At 49.8% G+C, this 24,984-nt stretch overlaps 1 protein-coding gene across 1 annotated transcript in view; it reads right to left on the reverse strand.

Annotated features, from left to right (window-relative positions):
- Positions 1-3,073: 3,073 nt before the first annotated feature.
- The window catches only part of SEC16B (SEC16 homolog B, endoplasmic reticulum export factor), a gene marked incomplete at its 5' end in the record, with an annotated part of 32,363 nt that continues 10,452 nt past the window's right edge, over positions 3,074-24,984 (reverse strand). Inside the window, 16 exons of the mRNA XM_081111823.1 lie at positions 3,074-4,126; positions 5,054-5,152; positions 6,316-6,395; positions 6,512-6,620; positions 6,933-7,031; positions 7,227-7,352; positions 8,438-8,505; positions 9,555-9,854; positions 11,332-11,404; positions 12,248-12,361; positions 13,740-13,880; positions 15,455-15,560; positions 17,364-17,475; positions 18,589-18,706; positions 22,505-22,586; positions 24,509-24,606. Of these exons, the coding sequence (XP_080967949.1) occupies positions 4,058-4,126; positions 5,054-5,152; positions 6,316-6,395; positions 6,512-6,620; positions 6,933-7,031; positions 7,227-7,352; positions 8,438-8,505; positions 9,555-9,854; positions 11,332-11,404; positions 12,248-12,361; positions 13,740-13,880; positions 15,455-15,560; positions 17,364-17,475; positions 18,589-18,706; positions 22,505-22,586; positions 24,509-24,606 (1,794 nt within the window). The 3' untranslated portion in view covers positions 3,074-4,057. The remainder of the gene's footprint in view (positions 4,127-5,053; positions 5,153-6,315; positions 6,396-6,511; positions 6,621-6,932; positions 7,032-7,226; positions 7,353-8,437; positions 8,506-9,554; positions 9,855-11,331; positions 11,405-12,247; positions 12,362-13,739; positions 13,881-15,454; positions 15,561-17,363; positions 17,476-18,588; positions 18,707-22,504; positions 22,587-24,508; positions 24,607-24,984) is intronic.

Here is a 24,984-nt window from a genome sequence, read left to right on the forward strand (position 1 = left end):
GAGCCACATGAGTGATGTGAGTATAAAGTATTAGGAATAGCTAGCTTCCTAATGTTCAAGGGTGTGAAACTCTAGGCTGAAGCGTCAAGGGAGGCCATGGAATCCCCGTCTCTTGAGATTCTGTAAAAATTGGATATTTAATCGGCTCTCTCTAAGATGGTTCAAGAGACCGGGAAAGCATCTCACATTAAAATATGAAGCAGCTTGCCCAAGTCAGTCAAGCTTGAGTTGTGTTGCTGTTGACCTAGTTTCAGCCAAGTACTGTTATTACCTGGAGATAGATCCCAAAAGGAAGAAAGTGTGGAAAGCAGATTCCCCTACTTAGTGAGACTGTAATGAAACATTTAATATGCTCTCAGTCTGAATTCAAAGTAGCGTTCAGTCTCATTAAGAAACCACTTCTGAAGGACCTGAATGAATGGTGCCTGGTTTACTGGTTTACTTCATGGGAGCAGGCCGCCTCAGGGCTATGTTTAGAGGCAGCCTCAGGTAAGCACCCAACACCCTATTGCGTGCAAATCATGATACACGCAATTGCCAGATTTAGATGGCAAACAGAAGAGGGGAAAGGGCACTTCCCTTCCACTCTCTGTGGTTAAAGTGTCCCAGAAACTCCTGTGAGTGAGACCCAAATTACCACCTATTACTCCTTTCAAGCAAAGGAGTGTCTTGCATATTTCCTCTCGGGAAGAAAATATTCTGATTTTAGTGAAGATCAGATGCAGTCTCTCGCTCTCCCTCTTGATTGCTCAGAGGAAGAGACCAAAGAGAAAGAAGGCTTCTAAGGGAGAAAAGAAAGCTAGCTTCTAGAGGAGGCTTTGATCCTGAGCAACCTGTGGCTCGAGTGAAGGCTCAGAGGGAATCTGTACAGTAGAGGTGACTGGGAATCTCTGCTGGTTTGCAGTGTTATAGCCACAGAAGGGGATTAGACAGAAGGCTGGAATGGTTATATGTGATAAAGACACTTAAATGGAATTTAACGGTTTGTTCTCTTCCAAAATTACTGAACATTAAGTTTAAATGTTTTCATATAAATATTAAATTATATGTATATAGCAGGATTGCAAATGTGCACGTAACCACTCAGTGTGTATGGTTTTGTGTGTGTGTGTTGTTGTTTTTTTAAGGAAAATGTCACTTTTTCATTTCCTAAAGCTATTCTTCCTCTAGGAAGGGCACCCCAGTGAGGAGTAAGGGGAAATAAAAAACAAACTTGCAATTAATAATATGTCTCTTCCCCCTTTAAAAAGTGCTTTTTGGTAATTCCTTTTTTTCTTTAAAGAGAATTGTTTATTCTCTTTCCCTAAAATGATTCATGCTGATGGGTAGATACACTGGATACAGTGGCCCCATGCGTTTTAGGTGACTGGTTTGACCCTGCCCTGGCCTGGTGTCTGCTGGGGCACAATGGTCCCGTGGCCTTTGGGGGTACCGTGTAATCATTCCTAAGGAGTCCACATATACCAGACTGCAGGGAGTTGAGGCCCTGCCTCAGACCATGGTCATCCCCAAGGCCAAGCTGCTATGGCTCCCAAGCCCCCTTGGACAAAGCCAGCTTCTCCTTATGGCTCGCAGCCTTTCCCAAGCTCTGGACAAGGAAAGGCGCCGTGAGTCCCCCACTCTTGGGCTCCCTGCTCCTAGCAGCATATTTTTATCACCATCTGTTCTACTCCCCACGCTTCCATCTTGCAAAGGGAGGAAATAGTATTTTCTCTTATGGCCGCACTTGCTTTGTTTTAGCGCAACTGGTTTGAACCAGCTGAAGCTGTAAAATGATCATGACCTGTAGCAACCTCACCAGCATCACCACCACTAAGAAAAGCTGATAAACAACCAAGACCTCTGAGTGACCCCTTTCATCAGACCCTTACTGGACCCAGCGGAGGGCTCTCTCCCGACCAATGAACGACAGGACTTGTTTCAATCAACCGCACGCAGATGAACAGGTGCATTCTGACTTCCCCGGGATATATACTTGCAATCCTGAATTCGCATAAATGCCCTGTATAGATCCTTGACTTCCCCCTTCAGCAAGTGTGTTCCCTTTGCCTGGGACGTAGCTAAGGTCAGTGCTTGCGTTGTGCACACTAGTCACTGGTCTTCCATGTAGAATCCCAGCAGGAGGAGGAAGTGAGGGCACAGGCATCTGCCATCTCTGCCTTCCTCTTCGGTCCTCACTCTCCTCCTCTAACGGGCTTCTTTCTATGGGGCAGGATGTCCCCCGCATCCTTGGTCCCAGGGGCTCTAAGCCGCATGACCTAGCATTGGTGGCAGACAGGCTGCAGGAAGAGAAACTGGCTTAATAATAAAGGTACATATTGAGTAGTTTTAAATTATTATTCCCATTCTATACCTATATCAAGAATGAAAATCCACAGTGTAATCTGTTAGGTAACATGATAGTCAAGATTTTACTTATAGGTTATATACTGATAATTTTTTTAAAAAAAAAATAAGACACTTACCTAGTGCTTAGCATGTCCCAGGTACTTTTCTACAAGCTCAACTCATTTAATTCTTGCAATGTCCCTATGCGGTAGGTACTATTGTAATTATTATCCTCACGTTACAGATGAGAAGCACAGGACAGTTAGGGAAACTTGGCTAACGTCCCTAAGTAAACTGGGCATGAGCCAGGATTCAAGTCTGAGCAGTGTGACTCCTGTGGAACTCACCCACTACTACCATAATATCACCACTGGGTGTCAGCATACCAACCTGGAGGAGGAGCAGTCTCTTAAGGAAAAAGGGGGCATGGCATTCACAGAGGGCCTTCTAGATGCAAAACACTTGTGCATGCATTTCCTAATTTAATGTGAGAGATGGATAAACTTTTTAGAAAGCAAAATATGTAGTTAATGGAGTGACTGCTTGCATCAGAGAAGCTTTTGTTCATATTTTCTTAACTGGAAAAAAAAAAATTGGAGTAGACTTGGAAGTTAAGAGGATGAGTCCCTAGGTTCTTCGTTAACAAAGGGCTCCTTCCAGGTCTTCGCACCCTATCACACAATGAAACCATTGTTAGAAAAGACTTCAGGGAAGAGACCACTCACTGTGCCACGGGTAAACATGTGCTATAAAATTATCTGGTTTAATCGCTGCCAACATTAGAACTGTAGTACATTAGAGTACAAAACCTGTATGTACAATGACACATACAAAAAAAATTCTTCTTGAGGAGCAATTTTTAGCAATCTGACAAACACCGAGAGTCGTTTCTATTTGGGGTTTGAAAGAGGGGAAAAAATGGGAATTTCTAGGCTGTCCGCCTCTTCCCTCTGGCTCCAGTGACCCTCCGAACATCGATTTGCAAAGGCCTAAAGCAGGGAGGGAGGGATTAACAATATCGCACATTCGTTCCTCCTGTCAGGGAAGGGGGGAAGTTTTAGAAAATGTTTTCCACCCTTTATTAGACTAACGTTCCATCCATCTGCATCGATAGGTTAGGTAGTTACCATGACAATATGAAGCCTACAGCAATGTAACTTGATAGCCAGATGCCAGAATATGAAAAAATAGGACCGGCTAAGAAAGTGAGAGAAATATAATTAATCTGAACCACATAAAAATGTGCACAAAACCAGGACCAACAGAGAAACTGCTGAAATGCCACTGAAAAGGGAATTATGATGAGAATAATTAAGTTTTAGTATAAAAGCTTTTGCTAAGTAGAGTCATAAATTGGTCTATAACTGAGGAAGGAGTCAAATTAGTCCAGGATGTTGCTCTGAGTGCCCCCGGCCCCCAATACTTTCCTGCTGCAGAGCCCAGTGGTGTCCTCCGTCAATCCCTTAGGCCCTGAGCATGTGAAGTGGCCATCCGCAGTGCTGCCTCCATGCCCAGCTTTTCCATGTGATGAAGTCATTTCCATCGTGTGAAGCTGATCTTAAGGGACTGAACTGAGCTGTGTCCTGGTGTACCCTGTCCACTTGCCTTCTCCATACCCAGTGGAGGCAATAGTCTAGCACAACCTCCTGGGGGCCCCAACCCAGCAGCAGGGCTGGGAGATTTAAATGTTGTGCCCCAGGGAGACAGGCCTGGGATGGGTGGCTGGTCATCATGGCTGTGTTGGATAGCGACGCTGAGCTAGACGGCTTGGCCGGCTCAGGCTAGCAGCCGTGGGGAGCTGGAAGAGAACCAACATCGCACTGGATTAGAGCCCTGAGCACGATTCCTCCCAGGGCTGACTGGCTGAGCTGAGCTAGGGCATCCTGAAAGTCTAGAACACTCCAGCTGCATTTGGCTTCCTCGTGTGATGTTCTAATTATTCACTTCCACCCAGCACCATAGCTCTTGACTATGGAAAAAGTGTCCTGGGCAGTTATGCTCAGTGGATAGAGCATCAGCCTGCAGACTAAAGGGTCTCAGGTTTGATTCTGGTCAAGGGCACATACCTGGATTACAGGTTCCATCCCTGGCCCTAGTCTGGGCATGTACGGGAGGCAAACAATCGATGTGTTTCTCTCACATCCATGTTTCTCTCTCTCTTTCTTTCCTTCTCCCTTCCACTCTCTCTAAAAATCAATAGAAAATAATATATCCTCAGGTGAGGATTAAAATAAATAAGTAGAATAAATATGGCAAAAGAAATTTGATTTTACAAAGCGGGGAGGCCAAGTGACACATGAGAGCCATCAGTGTGCCCCAGGTCACTGAGAAGCAGGGAGTTTAGCTTCGTTCAAGGTTTGCAATGATCCCCTCACATCAGGACAGAGTGAGGGTGCAGGCACACTGCTGATACCAACACCAGTTGTGTCCCTGGAGTCTCAAGAGTTATGAAATGTCAGGAGCAGTGTTGATAATTTCAACACTGACTAACAGGTCCTTCTGTGTGCCAGTCCCTTCACATACATATATGCTCCTACTGAATCTTCACAACTACACAGTGAGGGACCTACCACTAACCCCATTTTACAGATGCAAAAACTGGGACTTGGAAAGGTTAAGTCATTGCTCAAGAACTCATGCGCGGTATGTGGTAAACTAGGATTATAAACCCGGATCTCCATAATCCAAAACCTGTGCTAACCCCTGTCCCTCAGGACTTCCTTACCTGGGGGACCTGAGATGGATTGTAGAGAGGAACAGCCCCTTTCAAGGAGGTTGGGGGAAGCAGGGCACCAGGGTTGAAGTAGGCCTCAGAGGAAACACCCTGTGACAGAAAATAACAGAAAATCCTATCAGTCACTGCCCCCCGCCCCCCCCCCCCCCGGATTCAACTTTGGTCAAGAGATGCAGATGGGGCCTGCCCAGTATGGCTCAGTGGTTGAGCACCGACCTGTGACCCAGGTGGTCACGGCTGGATTCCCGGTAGGGGCACATTCCCTGGTTTTGGGCTCAACCCCCAGTGGGGGACATGAGGGAAGTAGCTGATTAATCATTCTCTCTCATCATTGATGTTTCTTTCTATCTCCCTCTCCTTTCCTCTCTGAAATCAATTTAAATTTTTTTTAAAAAAAAGAGAGAGATACAGATGGGAAGGGCTTCTTAATAAAACTCAGTGAATCTCGAGAAAAAAACATGGTTCAAGTGGGCACAGCCACCCCCTGGGTCTAGGTGGCAACGCAGAAACTCGGGTGCAGCTCTCCCTGGAGCACATGAGAAGAAAGAGCCACAATAATGATAGCAGCATAAAAAGTAATCTATTCTTTGAAAGGCCTGAAGTACTATAAGAGCACTCTAACCGGCCACAAGAAATAAAAATGCTCTCCTAGCAATCAGCATGAAATCACACCAGAGTTTATTACAGCCCTGGCCACGCACAATGGTGAGCTCCGGCTCTTACTGGGACAGGGAAAGTTCTATAGATTTCACCTATGGAAGCAGTTATGGGCTAAATCATGTCCCGCCAAAACTTCATATGTTGAAATCCAAATCCCAGTACTTCTGAAAGTATTTGGATACAGGGGCCTTAAGGGTGATTAAGGCAAATGATATCATTGTGGTGGGCCCTAGCCCAGCATGACCCATGTCCTTGTAAGAAGAGAAAATTTGGACACAGACACACACCGAGGGAAGACCATGGGAAGACATGAGGAGACGGGGATCATCTACAAGCCAAGGACAACAGCCTTGGGGCAAACCAACCCTGCCAACACCTTGATCTCCAATTTCCAGCCTCCAGAACCATAGGAAATAAAGTTCTGTAGTTTTGTTTAAGCTTCACAGTCCGTGGCCCCTTGTTGTGGCAACCCCAGCAAACTCACAGAGGAGTGTCCCCCACATTCCCCTGGAGTCGGGCCCCACGCTGAAGGTTCAGTCCTCGCACACACAGGCATCGGGTGTGGCCCTGGGCCACAGCCCTGGGCTGCTCACCTGGAGCCCGGACAAGCCTCCATTCCCAGTGACCTCAGCGGTTCCCCCACTGGACGCTGGTCCTTGGACTTCACCCCCACCTAGAAAGCAACGAGTCAGAGCTGTTTCCCCGCTCAGCACTGAGGAGTCCCCACTCCCAGAAGGTACCTCAACCCTTGGACCACCAATGGCCCAGAGAACATGCAGTTGGCTGTACCTGCGCCCCTGGAGAAGGTGCCAGGGCCCGGCAGAGACGGGGGCTCTGGGAGAGGTGTCAGTGAGAGGCCGGAGCCAGCCTGAGCGAGAGAAGATGCTCTGGGGGTCTCCTGCTCAGTGGAGGAAGAAAGGCAGCTTTGGTGGTTAACAAGTCCGTGCGAACCTACTTGTATTCCTGCAGCGCCCACAGCGGAGCCTCCACCCACAACCTGCTGTGGGGTTCTCTGCTTATTAATAAATGCTTCATCTTAACTTCTCAGGCCTCCCATCATCTGCCTTGCCCCTCACAGGACCAATGTATTTCCCACCACCTCTGTCCCTTCACAAAACCTCCGCCTCATCCAGCCTGGGGAGATCCCCTGCCAACTCCGGCCCTCGGAAGGGCCCAGAAGAGGGTGCTTCCTTGTCCTCCCGCAGGTTACCTCTGAGTCGGGGCTGTCGGAGGAGTCTTCGTCCCCAGAGGGGGATGTGCTGTGGGTGGGTTTGGAGCGAAACCAGCTGAACCAGCCAAAGCCTGAGCTCTGGGGGGAAGGAAGGGGAAGTTAGATGGCCCGTAGGTGCGAGTCTCCCAATTCTCCCTGACTCTGAGATTAACCTGCCCCCAGGTGATGGTGGTGAGATGGGGGAGGGGACACAACCAGACCCCAGATGGCCCAGTGGGCTGGGAAGAGAAGACCCCGTCGCCCCGCCTGTGTGCCCTCTTCCCTGCCTCCTACCTTTTCTCTCCTTGCAGTGTCTGGGGAAGACTTTTTATCTGTCTCATCCGAGGACGATTCCTCCTCCTCCTTGGCTGAAACGGTGGAATTCTCAGAAATATTTTGAGCTCTGGAAATCAGTGGCACCTGGAGTTAAAGAAAATAAGCACTGACACATGTATAGCCCTCGACAGGTTACAGGGGCACCTTTACAGGGACTGCGTCACCTGACCTGACCTGCGCACTAAATCCATGCACACTGTGGGAACTCAGTATTTGTAAACGAATGAATGAATGGATGGATGAATGAATGATGGTGCTTTCAAACAATGGGTTTTACCATACCAATATTAAAAATCATGCTTATGAATGACATGGAAAATCTCATTTTATAGCATTAAATAACAAATAGGAATTAAATGTTCATATTCATATGTTTTTAACCATTTAAAAACACATAGTTGTGTGTGTGTGTATATACACACACACACACGCATACATACACACCCATTTCTTTCAAAAGTATTGAAAGAAAATTACCAAAATATTTGACTTTGGGATTATGAGTGATATCTGTTTGATTCTTCATTTTTCAAGTTTTCTATCATTAATAATGTACTACTTTTTCAGTCGGAAAAAGTAAAAGTATAGAAATTTTTAAGACCCATAGCCGATCACTCCTTGAGAAAGTTACATGATGTAACCCTCCCACCAGGCAAAGCCAGAGAGCCTCGTCAATGTGGAACCAGTGCCGCCCAGGGCTGGGGGAAGGGAGCATTCACTCAACCGCTACAGACAGAAAGATTCGTTAGACACGCTCACCTCCGAGACCTCACAGTCTCGCTGAGGACAAAAGGCACAGATGCCATAGACCCTTCTTGAAGTAAAGCAAGTTAGAAAAGAAAATAGAGAAATAGCCAGAGTCTTCCAGGATGGGGCAGGGGGTGGCATGTCTGAGGTGACAGTAAGACTGTGTCAGAGGAATAGACCTGTGAGGCCAAAACTACACAGGGCCCTGCTGCTCCCCCACCCCCACCCCAGGGACACAGGTGGGTGGGACTGAGCATCAGAACAGCCTCCCCACATCTCGGGACTCGGTGTAGGAGGAAAGAAGAAGAAATGAGGTGCCCGGGGAAGGGCGAGCAGGTGCCAGGCCAGTGAGGGAGTTTGCATGTGGCTAAGAAAGCAGGTGGCTGGAAAACCTGACGCTTAGCGGGGCTTCGTCCTCTCACCTGTGGTTTGGAATCCACCATTTGACCATCAGGATGCTGGAAGGTTCCTTGAGACACTGTGTTCTCTGCTGTGGCACAAAAAGAAACAAAACCATGACTTGCGGCTGTGCCTCTTCCCTCCATCCTGAGGCAGGTAATGGGGACAGTCGGCTTTCCCAACCTCCAAGCAGCTGGCGCTCTGAGCCCCCAAGCCAGGCTGATCACAGGAAACGTGAGGTCCACTTGCTGGCCATCTCACCCAGCCGCCCAGGACATGCTGATCACCCTTCCTCTACCCTGAACACCATGGCCGTTCCTTAGGAACCCTGGAAGTCAGGGCCACCTTGAGCTAGGACCCTGGGGTCCTCCCCGGCCCTTCCGTCCATTTACGTGTCCTGTGTGGACAGGCCCTATCTCCAAGGGTCTAAGAGCTAATCCTCTAGCACAGTGGTTCTCAACCTGTGGGTCGCGACCCCTTTGGGGGTCGAACAACCCTTTCACAGGGGTCGCCTAAGACCATCCTGCATATCAGATATTTACATTACGATTCATAACAGTAGCAACATTACAGTTATGAAGTAGCAACGAAAATCATTTTATGGTTGGGGGTCACCACCACATGAGGAACTGTATTAAAGGGTCGCGGCGTTAGGAAGGTTGAGAACCACTGCTCTAGCACGTCCCTGGCAACGCTCAGCACCGCTCACCCACACTCAGCCCTGCTGTCCAAGGCCTAATGGGCCTAAGACGCTTGGGAAGAGGACGGGAGCACAGGTCTCTGCAGGCAGCGAGCTCTTGGCCTTAGTAGGACTTGACCCTCACTGTGGCTCAGGGTGCAGGTGGCACTTTCTTCCCTTCTCCACCTGCAGCCTCTCTCCTAGAAACTGTGAGCCTAGGGGGGAGGCTGGTATTGGTTGTGCTATGCTTGTCCCAGGGGAGAGCTGAGCGGAAGGGAGAGAGCAATCTCCCCTGGCTGCATGCAGAGCACCAGCACCAGGGCTGACACACAGTAGGCCCTCCACCATGTGCACACGCATTCAGGTCTTTACCAGCTCCCCATTGGTCCCTGCCTCTCCCCATGTGCCTCCTCCCCTCCAGAACTCCACACCCCAGGCTGCCAGCTTAGCACAGGTCTTACCAGGGGGCGGGGGTGGCTGCTGGGTTTCTGCCCAGGGCCTTCCTCCAGGAGCCTCTGTCACTGCTGTGCTGCCACCGATCCCTGGCAGACGGGCCTCAGGGACCGAGTAAAGAGGCACCGGGACCCCCGTCTGTCCCAAATCTCCTCCTGCTGGGTAGGAGCCTGGCTGGAGGGGCAAGGGCTGCTGTGGGCTGGGCCAGGCGGGGCCCACTGGCTCCACTGGTGGCCACCGGGCAGAGGGGTCCCCAGTGACTTCTGAGTCACCTCGATGTCCCGAAAAATCCTGGTAGAAGGTGTTTCCTAAGAACACAGGGTGAAGAGAAAGAAAGACCTGTCACATTCGCATGGACTGCACACCGGGCACCTTCCTTCCCATATCCTCTTTGGGAGGTGGTCACAGGGACAGGCCCCTTGCTGTGGCTGCCACCAATGTGATGGCAAGTACAACCCAGCAGTTGTGACACCACTCCGTGCCTGCGACTGTGAGCTGGTAAAAGCATTTCCCTGACCACCTGTATGATCCCTGAGGCTTCCACCAGTGGTTGGGAGGGCAGAGGCTGCCATCTTATGTAAAGCCACATGTGGTTAGGTTTGGATGAACGTTCTTCTTCAAGGAATTCCTAGTGGGCTTGGGTATGTAACATTTAGAAAGACGTCAGTTAAAATGCAAATCAAACCACAGAAACAATGGCTTTGCTCTTAAGGAAGTCGAGTGTTGGCCCTGCAAGGGCCCCTGGTGGGTTTGTTTTGGTTCTGCCATTCTGCTGACTAGCCCACGGTCACGGGATGGGAGTGGGCGGCCGACCCACCTGCTCCAACAGCGGCTTCCAGCGGAAGCGGCCATTCAGAGACACCAGCCTGGCTCTCCTCCTTCACCTTCACAGGCTCTGTGACATGGCAACACCGCCAAGAAACAGAAGCCCAGACCTGCCCTGCGGCCTCCCCTCACCCGTCCCTGAAGGGAGAGCTAAGGCGGGAAGTGGCCGGAAGTAAAGAGACGAGGCTCAGTCTGACTCCACAGTGGGGTGTAATTTGGGGAAAGGGCATGGAATTAATTGGGGGCAATAATGTCTGCAAACCCAACACTCAGAGGCATCCTGAGGGGAAAGGAGGTATGTGTTGAAATGCTTTGAAACACATTTCAAATGCATGTGCCAACCTACAGCTCAAAAATCCTAAGACGTCCCCAACACTAACGTGAAATAGAGGTCATACGCCATCTCTGGCCTCAAGAAACGTATTCAGCTGGGGAGACCGTAGTAACAGAGCTGGAACATTAGACAACAATGCAGTGTAACAAGTATCAAAACCTGGACGTTGGACAGAAACTCTAACAGGGCGGGCACCTAGACGTGTCAGGATGACCGTGGCCATAGGAGCTGTGTGAGGAGGTGCCTGGGCCATTGAGTCAGACTGACACAGGCCGGGAGGACGCTCCAGGAAGGGAGAGGCTAACATGCGTTCAGTGATGTCTCTCCTATACCAGTAATGGCGAACCTTTTGAGCTCGGCGTGTCAGCATTTTGAAAAACCCTAACTTAACTCTGGTGCCGTGTCACATATAGAAATTTTTTTATATTTGCAACCATAGTAAAACAAAGACTTATATTTTTGATATTTATTGTATATATATAAATGCCATTTAACAAAGAAAAATCAACCAAAAAAATGAGTTCGCGTGTCACCTCGGACACGCGTGTCATAGGTTCGCCATCACTGTCCTATACCCAGGTCCTGAGAGTCAGCTACTTACACACTGGGCTCATCAGTTTGGGTACCTGTTGCTCCTTGGGCTCCTGAAATGTCTGGGTGAACAGAATGGGGGTTCCCAGTGTCTGCCGATGCCTTTCGCTATTTGAAATAAAGGAAAATCCTTTAAGCAACACAAAGAGAAAGGAGAACAGGGAATAATGGTTTAAAAATTAACTAAAAAAGAAACCAGAGGGCATGACAAGGTGAGGGAACCTCAGCCAGCCGAATGCTGGGGGGTGGGGGAGGAGGCTGCTGGTGGGGGAGGAGCTGATGGGGGAGGTCAGGAGGGCGGGGCTGGTAGGGGAGGAGGCTGCTGGTGAGGGAGGTCAGAAGGGAGGAGCTGATGGGGGAGGTCAGAAGGGTAGGCCTCAGCCCTTCTCATCTCCCAGCTCTGCCAGAGCAGGCAGGGGCCAGGGGCCCAGACCACCAGGGCCCAGGAAGGGGCAAGTGCCGGAACCCAATGCCCCAGTATGTGCAGCATGTGGAGGGAGGCCGGCCGTGCCTTAAAAATGCCACCTGTCCTTTCTAAGAGGCAGTGGGAGAAAGAAGATGGAGGAAGCCCTGTTCCAATTACTGTCACAATTACTACCAGCAGCTTTTGCAACTGTCAGAACCAAAAGGAAAGGCCTGGCAGTCTTTTAAGCAAATGCCCTACATGACATGAAAGCGATGCGGGTCCACTGTGATCCATTGTTCCTAACAGGGAGATGGAAGCCTTGATCGTCACAAAAGGTATTTTCTGGGACCACAGAGAGGGAGGCGGGAACGACTTTGAAAAGGGCCCCACTGTCTCACAAGCAAACACAGGAAAATGTTTCGGCTCAGCAAAGGGGCTTCAGGATGACGGGGGACCCCGCAGCCCTCCATGGAGTCAGTGCCCTGCACCCTCTGTGTCCAGAGGGAAACAAAGGGCCCGCACACTGACCGCTCCGCCTCACTCACCTCCAGCTCCTGGTGCCGCTGCCGGAGGCGCACGAGCCAGTCTGGCTCCAGGTCCCTCCCTCCGCGGCGCCTCTCCAGCACCAGCGGATCCGACATCTTCAGTTTCTCTGCTAGCTGCGCCAGGTGTCCAGATGGTAGGGGCAGAGGGAAAGGGACGAGAGGGGAACCGAGGGAGAGAAGTAATGGGGATGGAAAGAAAATGGGGAAAGACGCAGTAAGGGAAGAGCAGAAAGTGCCTTAACTCACTTGTAAATGAGATTATAAAGTGTAATCGAGAGAGAGCAAACCCAGCAGATATCTCCCCAAAATTGCAACATACATAAGCAATGAACCCATCTTGGAGTTAAATACTAAGTGAAAGATGAGGAGAAACGATTACTGGGCTGTATGTCCTACAAAGCTGTCTGCTTTGTACAAGTGCTTCTCAAACTTCCGTGCTCATGCTCTGACTGGGTGGCTCAACTGTTTGGAGCATCACCCTGTACACCAAAAGCTTGGGGGTTCGATCCCCAATCAGGGCACGTACCCAGACAGGGCACGTACGGTTGGCAACAGATTGATGTTTCTCTCTCACATCCATGTCTCTCTCTCACATCCATGTCTCTCTCTCTCTCTCTCATTTAAAAAAAAAATTCCTAGGACCACCTGGGACCTTGTTAAAATGCTAATTCTGATGCCAGAACTATGTGGGGCCTGAGGTTCTGCATCCCTAACAAGCTCCCAGGTGACCCCTGCAGCGGGTCGAGGGACTACTTTGTATTGCAAGACTGTATTCCATTATTAAGTTTTAAAACTTTCCTCCTCCTCCATTCTGGGTCCCCGAGCTCACTATCAACGTCATCCTATGGCAGGAGTCTCAGAGTAAGGAGCTCAGCACCACCTATTTCACTGGTTATGAAAGGAACCCAACACTTGGGCCTCGTCTAAAGCAAAGCAAATATTGACGGTAGGCTGCCTTTTTCCTCTCCAGCTAATGCATTTTTCTTCAATTAATTGGAACAACTATTTGCCTGATTGTTTTCTTCCCTAGGAACTAAAAGTGGATATGTTTTGTTTTTTTTAACGATATCCCACAGGTGATAAAGTATTCCATGCATTTAAAAGCATTTTAATAAGGGGCATTTCCTGTTTTAATCACTAAAGTATATTCTCTAAGCTCAGCTTTTATAATTAGAATGTTTCACCTTCACGTGCATTCTCGCTGTACCAGAGAAGCAGATGCAAGAATGAATGAGTTGCATTGCATATGCCTGGTTCCCCGTCCCCCCCATCCCAAGTCATCCCCTCGTCCCCGCCCACAGCATCCTTCTTTGCACAATGTCAGGCCTCTGCTTGTCACATCTGGGCATGCGTGCATGGTCAAAGACAACTTCGGGCTCCTATTTTACAGCAGGCTCGGAGGCGATGAAAGGTGGAGTCTAAGCCGCTTGACAATAGCTTGCTCTGAATGCTGCAGATAAAACAGCTGCAGAGAACCCTTTGAGGAGCTCACCTTGATGAGTTCCCCCAACAGCACAGGGTGACTGCTTTCTCCCTGGCTAAGGAGGGCCGTGCCAACAGCTTCACAGTAATGCAAGGCCTGGGACGCAAGGCCATAATCTGCCAGCCGGGAAGCATAAAGGAGTTTATATACCTGCAAAGAGGAACAGGGCCAATGAATTCTCCACCCAGGCAGGGATGGAAAGAAAGAAATGAAGAAAAGACTTCTTGGAAGTCAACTGCCTGCCAGCTTCCTCAAACTCTGGCATCTAACTATCAAAGAGGCCCGTGCCATGGGGGCTTTCTGTCTGCGCATGGGCCCAAGTCCAAGCGCAGCCTGCAGCTCCCTAGACAAAGGGATGAAGTCATATCCACTCAGTCTCCCCAGGCCCTGGTCACCATGGAAATGCAGCCCACATCCCTGGAGAGCCTGGTGTGCATGGGGCACAGGACCAGGTGCCAGGGGGACATACACCAGAAGAAAAGACGGCTCTGGTGCTGGGACTTAACGCCAGACAAACGTAGGTTCACATTCACAGAAACATGTACAACAGGGCGAGATGGAGCATGAGGGCTTGGGAAACAGACAGGCCCAAGTTCACATCCCAGCTCTAGGCTGGGTGTGGAACACTGGCTACCCACCTCTCTGTGCCTCCGTTTCCTCACTACAAGATGGGGATAATACTATCTACCCATTGGTTGTCACAACGATTAAATGAGATAATCCATGTAAAGTAGTTAGAACAAATGATGTGCAAGAGATGTGAGCCCATAACTCTGAACATCAGTTTCCTCTTTGTGAAATGGGAGTCATCACACCGGCCTCACAGGATTAAAAATAACACATGAGAAGCATAATAGCCCAGTGCCAGGCATGTAGAACGCATTCGCCAGAACTGGCTAATCTCATTACTATCAGCCCCGAGATAACAAGAGGCGGCTGACTCAAGATGGGAACAAGAGACTAGAGGCCTGCACCCCAAGGAGCTGGACAAGGCGAGTCTGTGGGAAAACTCTGAAAGAAGATACTAATAGGGCCATTTTTCTGTCTATAGTAATGCATTCATTTTGCAGGTTTTGTTTTGCATTCCATGTGGTGACCCCACATGTGGTGTATGTGTGTGTCACCTCTGGGCCACTCGAGCCGGCACTGAAGGAGGCTTTATGAATTGAAAGCGACAGCAGGGCATCAAGCAGAGAAGTTGAGAAGAGAGGTTAGAGCCTGTGAAGGACAGCGCCACCCGCACAGCTGAAGTCCTGGGGGGAAGAAAGGAGGGTGGGGGCCAAGGACGGAACAGGGAGGAATTTGCAGAGTTAGAGCAGGAGGAGTGGAGAGAGGTCAGAAAAGCAGGCCAGCAGGAGAGGAAGCAGAGCCTGCAGCCCCTCCGCTCCCCCCATTGGGACCTCATGCCCACCCCCTACAGGACGGCTGTGGGCCCAGGACAAGGGAGAGAGCGCTGCGCAGCCAGGACCCAGGCAGGGTTCTCTCCTGCCAGGAGCCAGGTGGGAGCCTCCAGCAGAGGCCACTGCCGCCTTCTGTTTCATATCTTAAAATGCAGACGTTTAGAGGGACCTAGAAAGAAACCCTAATCCTTCCCACACCCAAGCTAAGGAGGAAAAGGCGGTAGGTGACTTAGCCCAGCTAGTATGTGCCAAAGAGCAGAGCTAAAGACCCAGCTGCCCACAGCCGCTGCCACAGCCCCGGGGCTGGCCTGTGGGGTCAGTTACCTGGAAAGAAGGGATGAAGGACTGGGGGCGGCCCAGCATCTGGCAGTACTCGAAGATTTCCGTCCTCTGGATGGCCTCAGTGGTTGCAAATTTCAAAAACTCCTGACTGAAACCAGGGAATAATAATAAAAGAGACTGAGGTGGAGAGCAGGGGAGGAATTCGAATCCTAGTAGATGGCTGAACACCAGCTGCACCCATCCTGGCAGGGTGTCTGTCCTGGCCAGGAAAGAGAGCCAGGCCTCCAGAGTGAAGGCTTTTTCTCCTCCGTTCCAGGGGAAGGAACAGAACACTGCCCTGCACCAGCCCTCGGGAAGGGATGGGGTGCGCACTGTGGGGAGGGGGGGCCTCTGCCCTCATTGCTAGAGGGTCCCTAAGGCAGGCTGCTCTCCCTCCCAGCAGGGCGGGGCACTGCGCCCTCCTCTGGAACACGCTGAGAGCTCACCTGGGTGCCCTGCAAGCCTAGGATGTGCACCTGTCACAGGCCACTCCCAGCCTGAGCCACGGGGCACCAGAGGGGGAGCCATGTGACACTCCGGGAGCACCGAACAGAGACGCACGGCAGAGAATGGGGAGACTGCTGAGCCAAAACCCAGTGACGGTCCCTACGCCGGGTGTTCACTCAGCCAGGGAGGAAGCCGGCTGGGTGACTGTGACCAGAGACCCTAGTGCCACAAATCTCGCCCTCAACAGCTCACCAGTCTCCAGGGCCATCCCTGGGTTTACGACTCTATCTCCGGCATTTCCTGGTATAATACAAATATAGCAGGGAGACAGATGAACCCGCACACTCTTACTGTCACGTCTGGCACAGATGGGCTTCTCTGACAAGCCAACCATGTGCTATCGGAGACCAGGGCCTTGAGAGAGCAGGCAATAAGACGGGTGTTTCTACAGTTGTAGGCAGTTTGGCGCAGCACAGTCTGGATTCCAAGTCCAACTTGACCCCACACCAGCTGTGCTGTCTTAGACAAGTTGCTTAACCTCTCTGTGCCTTGGTTTCCCTCCTCTATAAAGTGAAGATAAAAAATAGTGGTTCTCAACCTTCTGGCCCTTTAAATACAGTTCCTCATGTTGTGATCCAACCATAAAATTATTTTCGTTGCTACTTCATAACTGTTATGTTGTTACTGTGATGAATCGTAATGTACATATCTGATATGCAGGATGGTCTTAGGCGAACCCCGTGAAAGGGTCGTTCGACCGCCAAAGGGGTCGCAACCCACAGGTTGAGAACCGCTGCGAGAAGGTACATTTGTAATGACGGAAGGAAATAATGCAAATAAATTGACTGGCACAAATATCCTGGTAAGAGCTCAGGATACCTTAATTATTACCAGGGCAGGAGAAAAGAGGTCCAGAACGTGGAGGACGGCTAGGGAGCAAACAGGCCTTTTTGTACTTTTACTCATTGCCTAGGCTAGGGGCTTATTAAAGTCCTCCTATGTGAAAAGCCTAATGTTACAGCCAACAGAGAGCAAGTGAAAGGTGGAACTTTGAGTAGCTTGTGCACCAAATCAGTAGCTTGTGCACCAAGTCAGGGATGTAGGAGCTAAATAACTTCTTCCCCTTTCCAGTTTTGCCTAGGGCCGCCTAACACAGCTGCAAGGTGCTCACATTAACATTTTATAAGAAACAGTCCCTGGTCGTGGACCCAGGGCGCCACCACGTGGCCAGAGCTGCACAGTACAACACAAGGACACCCGTTCCCACCAAAGGCCACCTGGTGGTGTGAGGCGGCACCCACTGGGCATCTCCTTGCCCAGACCCTTGCAGAAAACAACCCCAGAGGAGGGGACCGGTGGTAGCTGAAATTCACACAAGAAAATGGAGGCATGAAACCCACCAAGGGCTAAATCAATGCCCCAGGAAACATCCTTCCTGTTTCCTTTGCCCCAGAAGATCACATACCTGTGGCTGCTGCCCAGCAGGGCCAGATGGTCCGTCTTCACCGTGTAGTAGCCGAAGGGCACGTGAGCCATGAGGTAGCAGAAGTGAGCTGCCTCCACCAGCCCCTTCCCAGCTGCAGGAGGAGGAAAAGCCCAGTCATGAACACACCCACGTGCGCACCCATCACGGGTGGGATGGAGACGTGAAGCGTGGCTCAGAGGCCAGAGGGAGAAGCCTCACAGACCCCAAACCCCACTCAGTCCCCCTCCCACCACATTTATGGCTTCAGACATTATACTGTAATTTCTTCAGCCACAATAAGGCACTGTTTCACGTCCCTCCTAATGGATTTTTTATTAGGAATTTTCTAAATATTTTTGTCCTTCCTGAGGGTGAAAAGCAAGTTGACATGCCTACACCTGAGCTGGAACAGTTCCATTGGGAGGGACAGTTTTTAAATCAGGCTTCCTGGGGGCACTAATGCAGTCCCTGCTAAAATCAAACAATACCAGCCTTTTCTCGGTGCTCATAAAAATCACATTAATACCAAATTGTTCCCAGGTTTAAAATGTTCTACTGCCTCAAAACTGAGTTAATTCAAGTAGGTAAAGTACCCAGCAAGGCACCTGGCACCCAAGAAGAAATCAACAAATGTCAGGTTCCCTTTGTGCCCAGCTGTGGAGTGACCTGCCCTCTGGGTTGGCACAACCTTACACAAAGCTATTTTACGTTTCACAGAGTTCCACAGAGAGAACCATGATTTCTCCATGTCCTGCCCCTTGACCAAATCTGAGAGCCACTGATCCGAAACGTTCAATAGTCCTTAAGTGTTTATAAGGCCACATTCACAGGAAGAGGATAGAAATAAAGACTCCACCATTACCCAGGGTGGTTCAGGCACAAACAGAATTTCCTGTCTGGTTGAGCTGGGTCACTGCAGGACTAGTGGCTACAGGAGGCCACATGCCCCATGTCCTAGCTCATCCTCAGGGGATTCTGACCAGAGATAGAAGGTCCCCGGCTGAGAGGAGCCTCCTACAGCTGCAGAACTTCTAGGAAACAGAGAAGCCAGAAGGACACTCCTTTCCCCGAAGTTTCTGTCCCCAAAACACTGAGGCTCCTGGGTCAAAGGCAAGTTGAGGTATACACTTGGACCCCACACAGAAGCTAAGAACCGGAACACAGGTGTGCTGGGCCTGGGGCCACCCTAGAGGAGAGGAGGAGGACGGTGCCGACGCCTGCTTACCCAGGGTGTCCCCCATGGTGACGATCGCACGCTGGTGCAGCTCCGGGTCCCCACCCTGATTCGACAGAATCACAGCCAAGTGAGGCCTCCAGTCTCCCCACTGCTTGTCCCCACAACACTGAAAAGCAGCGGGAAAAAATGAAGGTTTATTCAATAAAGTAGCACTGGCCAGAATGGGGGTAAAGGAGGTTGCTGTTTACGTCCTGGTTTGGAAGAGTTCAGGGAACACCCACCACACCGCCTGCAATACTGCCATTCGTTGATTTCAAGTTCCCCTTTTAAAGAGCAAAACCCTGAGGAGGACAGATAGGCAGACAGGCAGGTGCATATACATACAGACAGACAGGCCTGGGGATAAGATAGATAAACGACTTTATTAATCACTAATTTTCAAATTTCTTCCTGGTGTCCCCAGGCCCCAATAGCTAGGGACAACATGAAAATAGAACCCTGATGCTTCCGTGGGAGAAACACCCTGAGCTCACGCGGAGAAGAGCCCACATCAACCTGGTAGAAGTCAGGGGAACACTGGGCTCCTTAATGCCTTCAAAGAGCGAATGCTTTCTGGTTTTACAGAGCCCTCTCACAGACGTCACCTTATTTAATCTTTGCAACCACCCCATGAAGTCTAATTTCCATCTGCACTTGGAGAATGAAAAACCCAAGCCAAGCGGCCCAGCCCCACTCATTCCCAGTTGAGGGCTGTGCAGGCTGTGCAGGTGACCATGCAGGAGCAGATCTCCACCGGGAGGCAGTAAAGTATAAACAAAGATGTGGAAGTAGGACAAAGCCCCACACAAAGGGTGCTTTTCCTACCCTCTGGCCCCGGGGCCACCCTTCTCCTGGATGAAGGGAATTTCAGGGCAGGAAACATCAATGAAGAAACAGCATCATGTCAAAGAAATAACACGGGCCCAGGATTCAACTGGACTCCTGCCTCTTACTAGTTGTATGACCTTGAACAAGTTTCTCCATGTGATTAAACCTTTGTTTCCTCATCTCTTTAACGGAGAGCATCATTTCTACCTAAGAGGGTTACTGTTGATACTAAAATAAGATGGTGAGGTACAGTACATAGCATAGTGCTTTACACTTGGTTTTCACTTTATAAATTGCATGTAGGTGTAAACACACACACACACACACACACACACACACACACACACACACACCCCAAAGAAAAGAGGTGCTCTGCAGACCAGCCTAACTTCCAACTGTTACAGAGAGCAGGTGGAGCAGGAGATTGACAGTAATAGCTAAGATGCGGAGGTCAAAACAATTCACAATTACTTGGTCTTTGTAATTATCCCAAGGAACAAAAGAAGCTTTAGCCGACTCCATTTCATAGTTACTGTTTATCTGGGCAATGCAGTGTGAATGAGAATGAAGATAATAATGAGTCACAATCCTAATAGCAGTTCTCACTTATTACACTCCGACCACGAGCCATGCCCTGTGCTAAGCGTTCCTCCTAGGGGCAACCCCATGCTTTGGGTGCTATTATAGCCCCATCTTCACATGTGAGCCAGGCTCTTCCTTGCTGGAACTAAAGAAACCAACCAACAAACAAAAAAAGCCTTTGCTAAAAATAACAAAAACTTAGAAGTCATTTTTCTGTCTCCTCCACAAGTGATTTTTAAAAGTCACTGTAAAATAGATCTATGGAGGTGGTGGGGGGGGGGGGGAGAGAGAGAGAGAGCACAAATACTTATTAACTAACTTCAATAAGTCAAGCATGATGGTTGATGTGTTCAGATATTCTCTCTCCTTTAATTTTCACAATAACTCTATTGGTTAGGCATCAAAATGCCCACAAACATGAGAAGCTGAGGCTCTGAGATTAAGGAGCAAGGTCAAGTTCACACGGCAGGAAGGGGCAGAGGCTAAGTTACGCTGTGCGAGAAGCCCACGCCTGTGCTTGCCGGGGGTCGTGCCTTTCCCCACTACACCGCTCCTCACAAGTAACAAAGGTCTAGTTTTCGCTGGATGCTGTGAGGCCAGGAAACTCTCCAACACTGAGATCAAATACGGCACTGGCACATCACCTCTGACTCCTCGGCTTTCTCACCTAAACGTAGGGAACGTGTAGCTCACTCTGCCATTGCCCTGAGCCAAGGGGCCGGACGCCGACTGCATCATTTCCTGCGTTTTATGACATGCTGCAATCTCACTGCAGAGCGCAGGCATTCGCTGCATTGGGAGGCGGACTCTGTGTTCCAGTGTAACCAGTTGGCTTGATGATGGGGCACGTAAGTCATCATTTCCCTTTCCTTTGTGTGGCGTTGTGCACAAGCAATAAGAAAAAGCAAAAGTGTGAGGTCCATTTTCATCAAAGCTAGGTGTCGGCAGAAACGCCAACCTCAAAATACAAGCAAAGGCTGCGAGTGAACAGAGGTGCATTCGGGAAGAAGCAGGCAGAACACAGGGGGAGAGGATCCCAGCCACCTCCACTGGCTGAGGAGCAGCGAAGGCCACACAGACATTCACAGGAAACGCCAGGAGATGCGGGCAGCGCCAGGTGCCTGGAATAGGGCCCTTGTCCCTCCCAGCACAAACCTCCCACAAATAGCTGGGGCAGGGAAGACTCGACTCCTGTAAAGGAACAAGCACGGAGTCTGCACAAACATGCTGCAAAGATAAAGGGCGAGAAGTAACATAAAAAATAAATGGAAGGTCAAAAGCACATTCACCAGAAAAAAATAAAATGTTATAAAACAAAGAATTGTCACCAAATATTTTCTCATGAATTTAAGTAAAATAAAGTGATGAAACAACTTCTGAGAAGCAAGGGCCTACAGCTCAGTTCTGAGTGCTCAGGGAACAGGTGGTGGGAACAGGAGATAACATGTGACCTGCAGAGCTCAGGGAGGAAGTGGGAGAAAAACCAAAGAAATGAGGACCAAAATGAAAAGAACATAAAAACTAAAAGACACTGATGAAAAACACAATCAGGGATGTGCGGGGTAGAAATTAAAGGAGAAAAAAAAAAGAAATGAAACAAATAATAAAGTTTTTTAAAGAGAAAATTCTATACAGGGGTGGGCAAAAATAGGTTTACAGTGTTTCGTGTAGGAAAAAAAACATGTAGGCTATGATTATTACAAGAGCTTTATTAACTGTTTTGCATATTCATAAATGTAAACCTACTTTTGCCCATCCCTGTATACAATTCACATATCTATAGTTCACCTATATATGAAATGTGTATAAATGGAGTTCCTGAAAAGAAAATCAAAATAACAGAACAAAACAAATACTGAAGGATATAATTCAAGAAAACTTTTCTGAACTGTAAGATAAGAATTCACATAGTAAAAGAGCATCCTGCATCCCAAGAAAAAAAAAAAAACTGACCGAGACTATCAACCAAGATGTATCCTCATTACTGGACTTCAAAGATAAGGAAGGAGTAGCTGGAGCAAAAAGACCTCGTCTCTGAACATGGGGAAAACCATCCGGCTGGCCTCAGATGTCAGCTGAGCCATATCCAACTCTAGACAATGTGTACATTCTGAGTCCAGCTTTGAAGATCAAGGTGCAATGGAGGGAAAGGAAAGTAGCCTACAGAAGCCTAGAGGACACTCTCTTGTTATTCACAACAGAGCAGGCAGCTGTGTTAGTGTGGACTGGCAAGGTCTTTGGAATCAGACAGACCTGGGCCCACCCTGACTCCGCTGCTCACCAGCTCTGTGACTGTGGGTCCGCTCACACTTCTGTACCTTAGTTTCACGTCTGCAAAACAGGGACAGTCATCCCTACCTCCACGCATTAAATGACATAATACGCATCAGAGTGCTTAGCACATGGCAAGTGATTAACAAGCAATTATCTTGATTTTTAATCTTCAAAGCCATCCCCTGTTCCAGAGCAGCCCCCACCCCCTAAACCCCCGGGATGCTGGAGTGGTAAAGGGTACCGTGGCTGCTTGTGGGATCCTCCCCGACATGAGCTGGAAGAGGGTCTGCAGTGGGTCGTTGAGCGCCAGTGTGCTTGTGAAACTGTGGAGAGAGGTGACCATCAGCGGTGACCAAGCCAAGAGAGCCTTCAACCCGTGGCCCATGAGGCACAGGCCTCAGATATATTTCTATTTGATTGTAGCAGCTTCTTTTGGAACAAGAGTTTCTCTGCTTTTCTGCTGTGCTTTTGTCATGCCCACTTTTGCAGGGAGGGCAGGAGGGTGGGAGACAGAATCTTCACTCCACCACACACCCCAGGCAGGTCCCATTGTTGGGGGAGATTGTCTGCACGTTGGCACTGACACCCTAACTCTTGAGCAACCATTTCTGTAGGCCTCTCTCCATCATGGAGATGACCCGCCAACGTTTCAAAGGGTCCCAGAGAGCCCTAGCAGTTAACCTGCACCTCTTCCCTGTGGGCCCCTCCTTCCCTGCCCCCTCCCCCCCACCGCAGCAGCCCTCCTCCATGCCCAGCCCACCGCTAGCCTGGGTCTGTAGAGCTTTTACTAAGGGTTGAATAGCCATTTTCAGTAACCAGAGAGGCGTAGAACAGAGACCAGCAACGGTCATGATGACAAACCAAAGAATGTGCTTAACAGCCATGTGATAAGCTCCACAGCTGAGCTGAGATTTAAGCATACTCAGAAAGAGAGATTTCCCGCAATTCACCGGGCACCATGGAACATCAATGGCCCGAGGCAAAAATCTGCAGCCGAGAGGACGCTACTATGGGGGGAGGCGGGACACTGGTTTCCACAACCCGGAGAAGCACCCCCAGAGCAACGACTTATTTAACAGCGCCCTTGCCTCGCGGGCTCAGAGCACATGTCGCAATGGAGCGTTGGTGCTCTCCCCCAGGCCAGCCCCTGAACAGAACGGGGTGCAGTGGGGGTACCAGGCCCTGGGAAGCCTGAGGGTTGGTGTAAGAAAGAGACTCCAGGGAGGCCATCGTGCGGAACAGGCTCCCGGCAGTGGGACAGCCTGAGCCACAGACTGAACTTAGAATGTCCATCTTCTTAGCCAACCCTCTGCTCTACAGGATGCCCGGCCGATTTAAATAAAGTGAAACTAAGAGGCGAGCTTCACAGCTTGAACCAACACTAGAAGATGAACACTGTCAGCTGCCGTCCGTCTCACCGTCTGACCCCAAGCCTGCTTCTCCTGGGAGGGTCCCTGCCACTGATCTATCCCATGGAGGCCAACGAGAGCCTCAAGGACTATTCAGAATCCTTCCCCAGCACCCCGACACCTACCACCTCCAGTGACCCTGATGCTCTTTTGCTGTTTCATCCGCTTTATTCCAAACTGCTGGCTGTGTACTCACACCTCCATTCCTATCTCCTCCTGGTTTGGGCATTTGTCCTGGTCCACCTGGCACCCGGATCTTGGTGTGCCGGCATGATTTCTAACTAACGCACCCCTTCAGTCTTGTCAACTCCCACCGCCCTAGATGAAGACTTCCTGATCTAATTCCTAGTCCCATAACCCCCTTTCCTACCACAGCTCGTGGTCCTGCTACCTGTATCCCTACCTTCTCCTCAGCACCCATCCCTCCATTGGAAGACTGCGCAGCAGACATGTACTAATCCTCAGTCCTAAGACTCTGTCCGTTAACCTCACATGATCATTTGTAGTCCCTCACTGATGGAACTATCTAGAACAGCCCCTCCCAAGGAAGAAGGCTACCGCAATATAGAAACCCACTTACTCTGTGGAAATCCTGACTCTGGGAAATATTACTAAAATGTTTTATTCAGCTTGGCAGGTAGAATGTGTCTGCATCCAGATTAGGAGGATCTGGGGAAGAGAAATGCTACATCCAGCTCAGAAAGCAGAAACTGGAAAGATGCTTGGAGGGGGGGGGGGGCTTCTCAATGCATCTTGGATTTCTCCGCACTGTCCCCCGCATTTGGTGAAAGGGGTCACTCTGCTCCACTGGTCTCCACTGCAAGTCCCCAGCTCACCCACTCATGACCCAGTTGTAAGTCCTGGGGTCCATCTTGCTGGACAGGAACAGAGCATGGCCCCACAAGTGGTTCTTCATGGCCCACTCCAAGGCTTCCTGAAAACAAAGCATCACACTCAATGTTTCTCGCTCCCCTTCCCCCGTGCTTAGGTACCACTGCCCCCTGAGCACGAAGACTCCTAGAGCCTCATACGGGAGATGGGCTTTAACTGGCACGTATTCCTCAGCTGTCCCTTTCTCCAGCCTCCACTTTGTCAAAATCCATCATGCTGCTTCATTAGCTCCCCCTCAAACACAGCTTCCAGTTAGCCTTATGGCAAGCAAAAGTTACACAATACTTGTATGAACCTGAGCACCAAAAAATGAGAAGCAGCTCCCCCTCAGGACTGAGTCTCAAAATAAAACAAGTAGCAAGATGGTACAGTCGCCCTCTATATCTGCAGGGGTTCCGCGCCCCCAGATTCAACCAACCTC

The sequence above is a fragment of the Myotis nattereri genome (genome assembly GCF_964212035.1).
Source record: "Myotis nattereri genome assembly, chromosome: 18".
Lineage (NCBI taxonomy): Eukaryota > Metazoa > Chordata > Mammalia > Chiroptera > Vespertilionidae > Myotis > Myotis nattereri.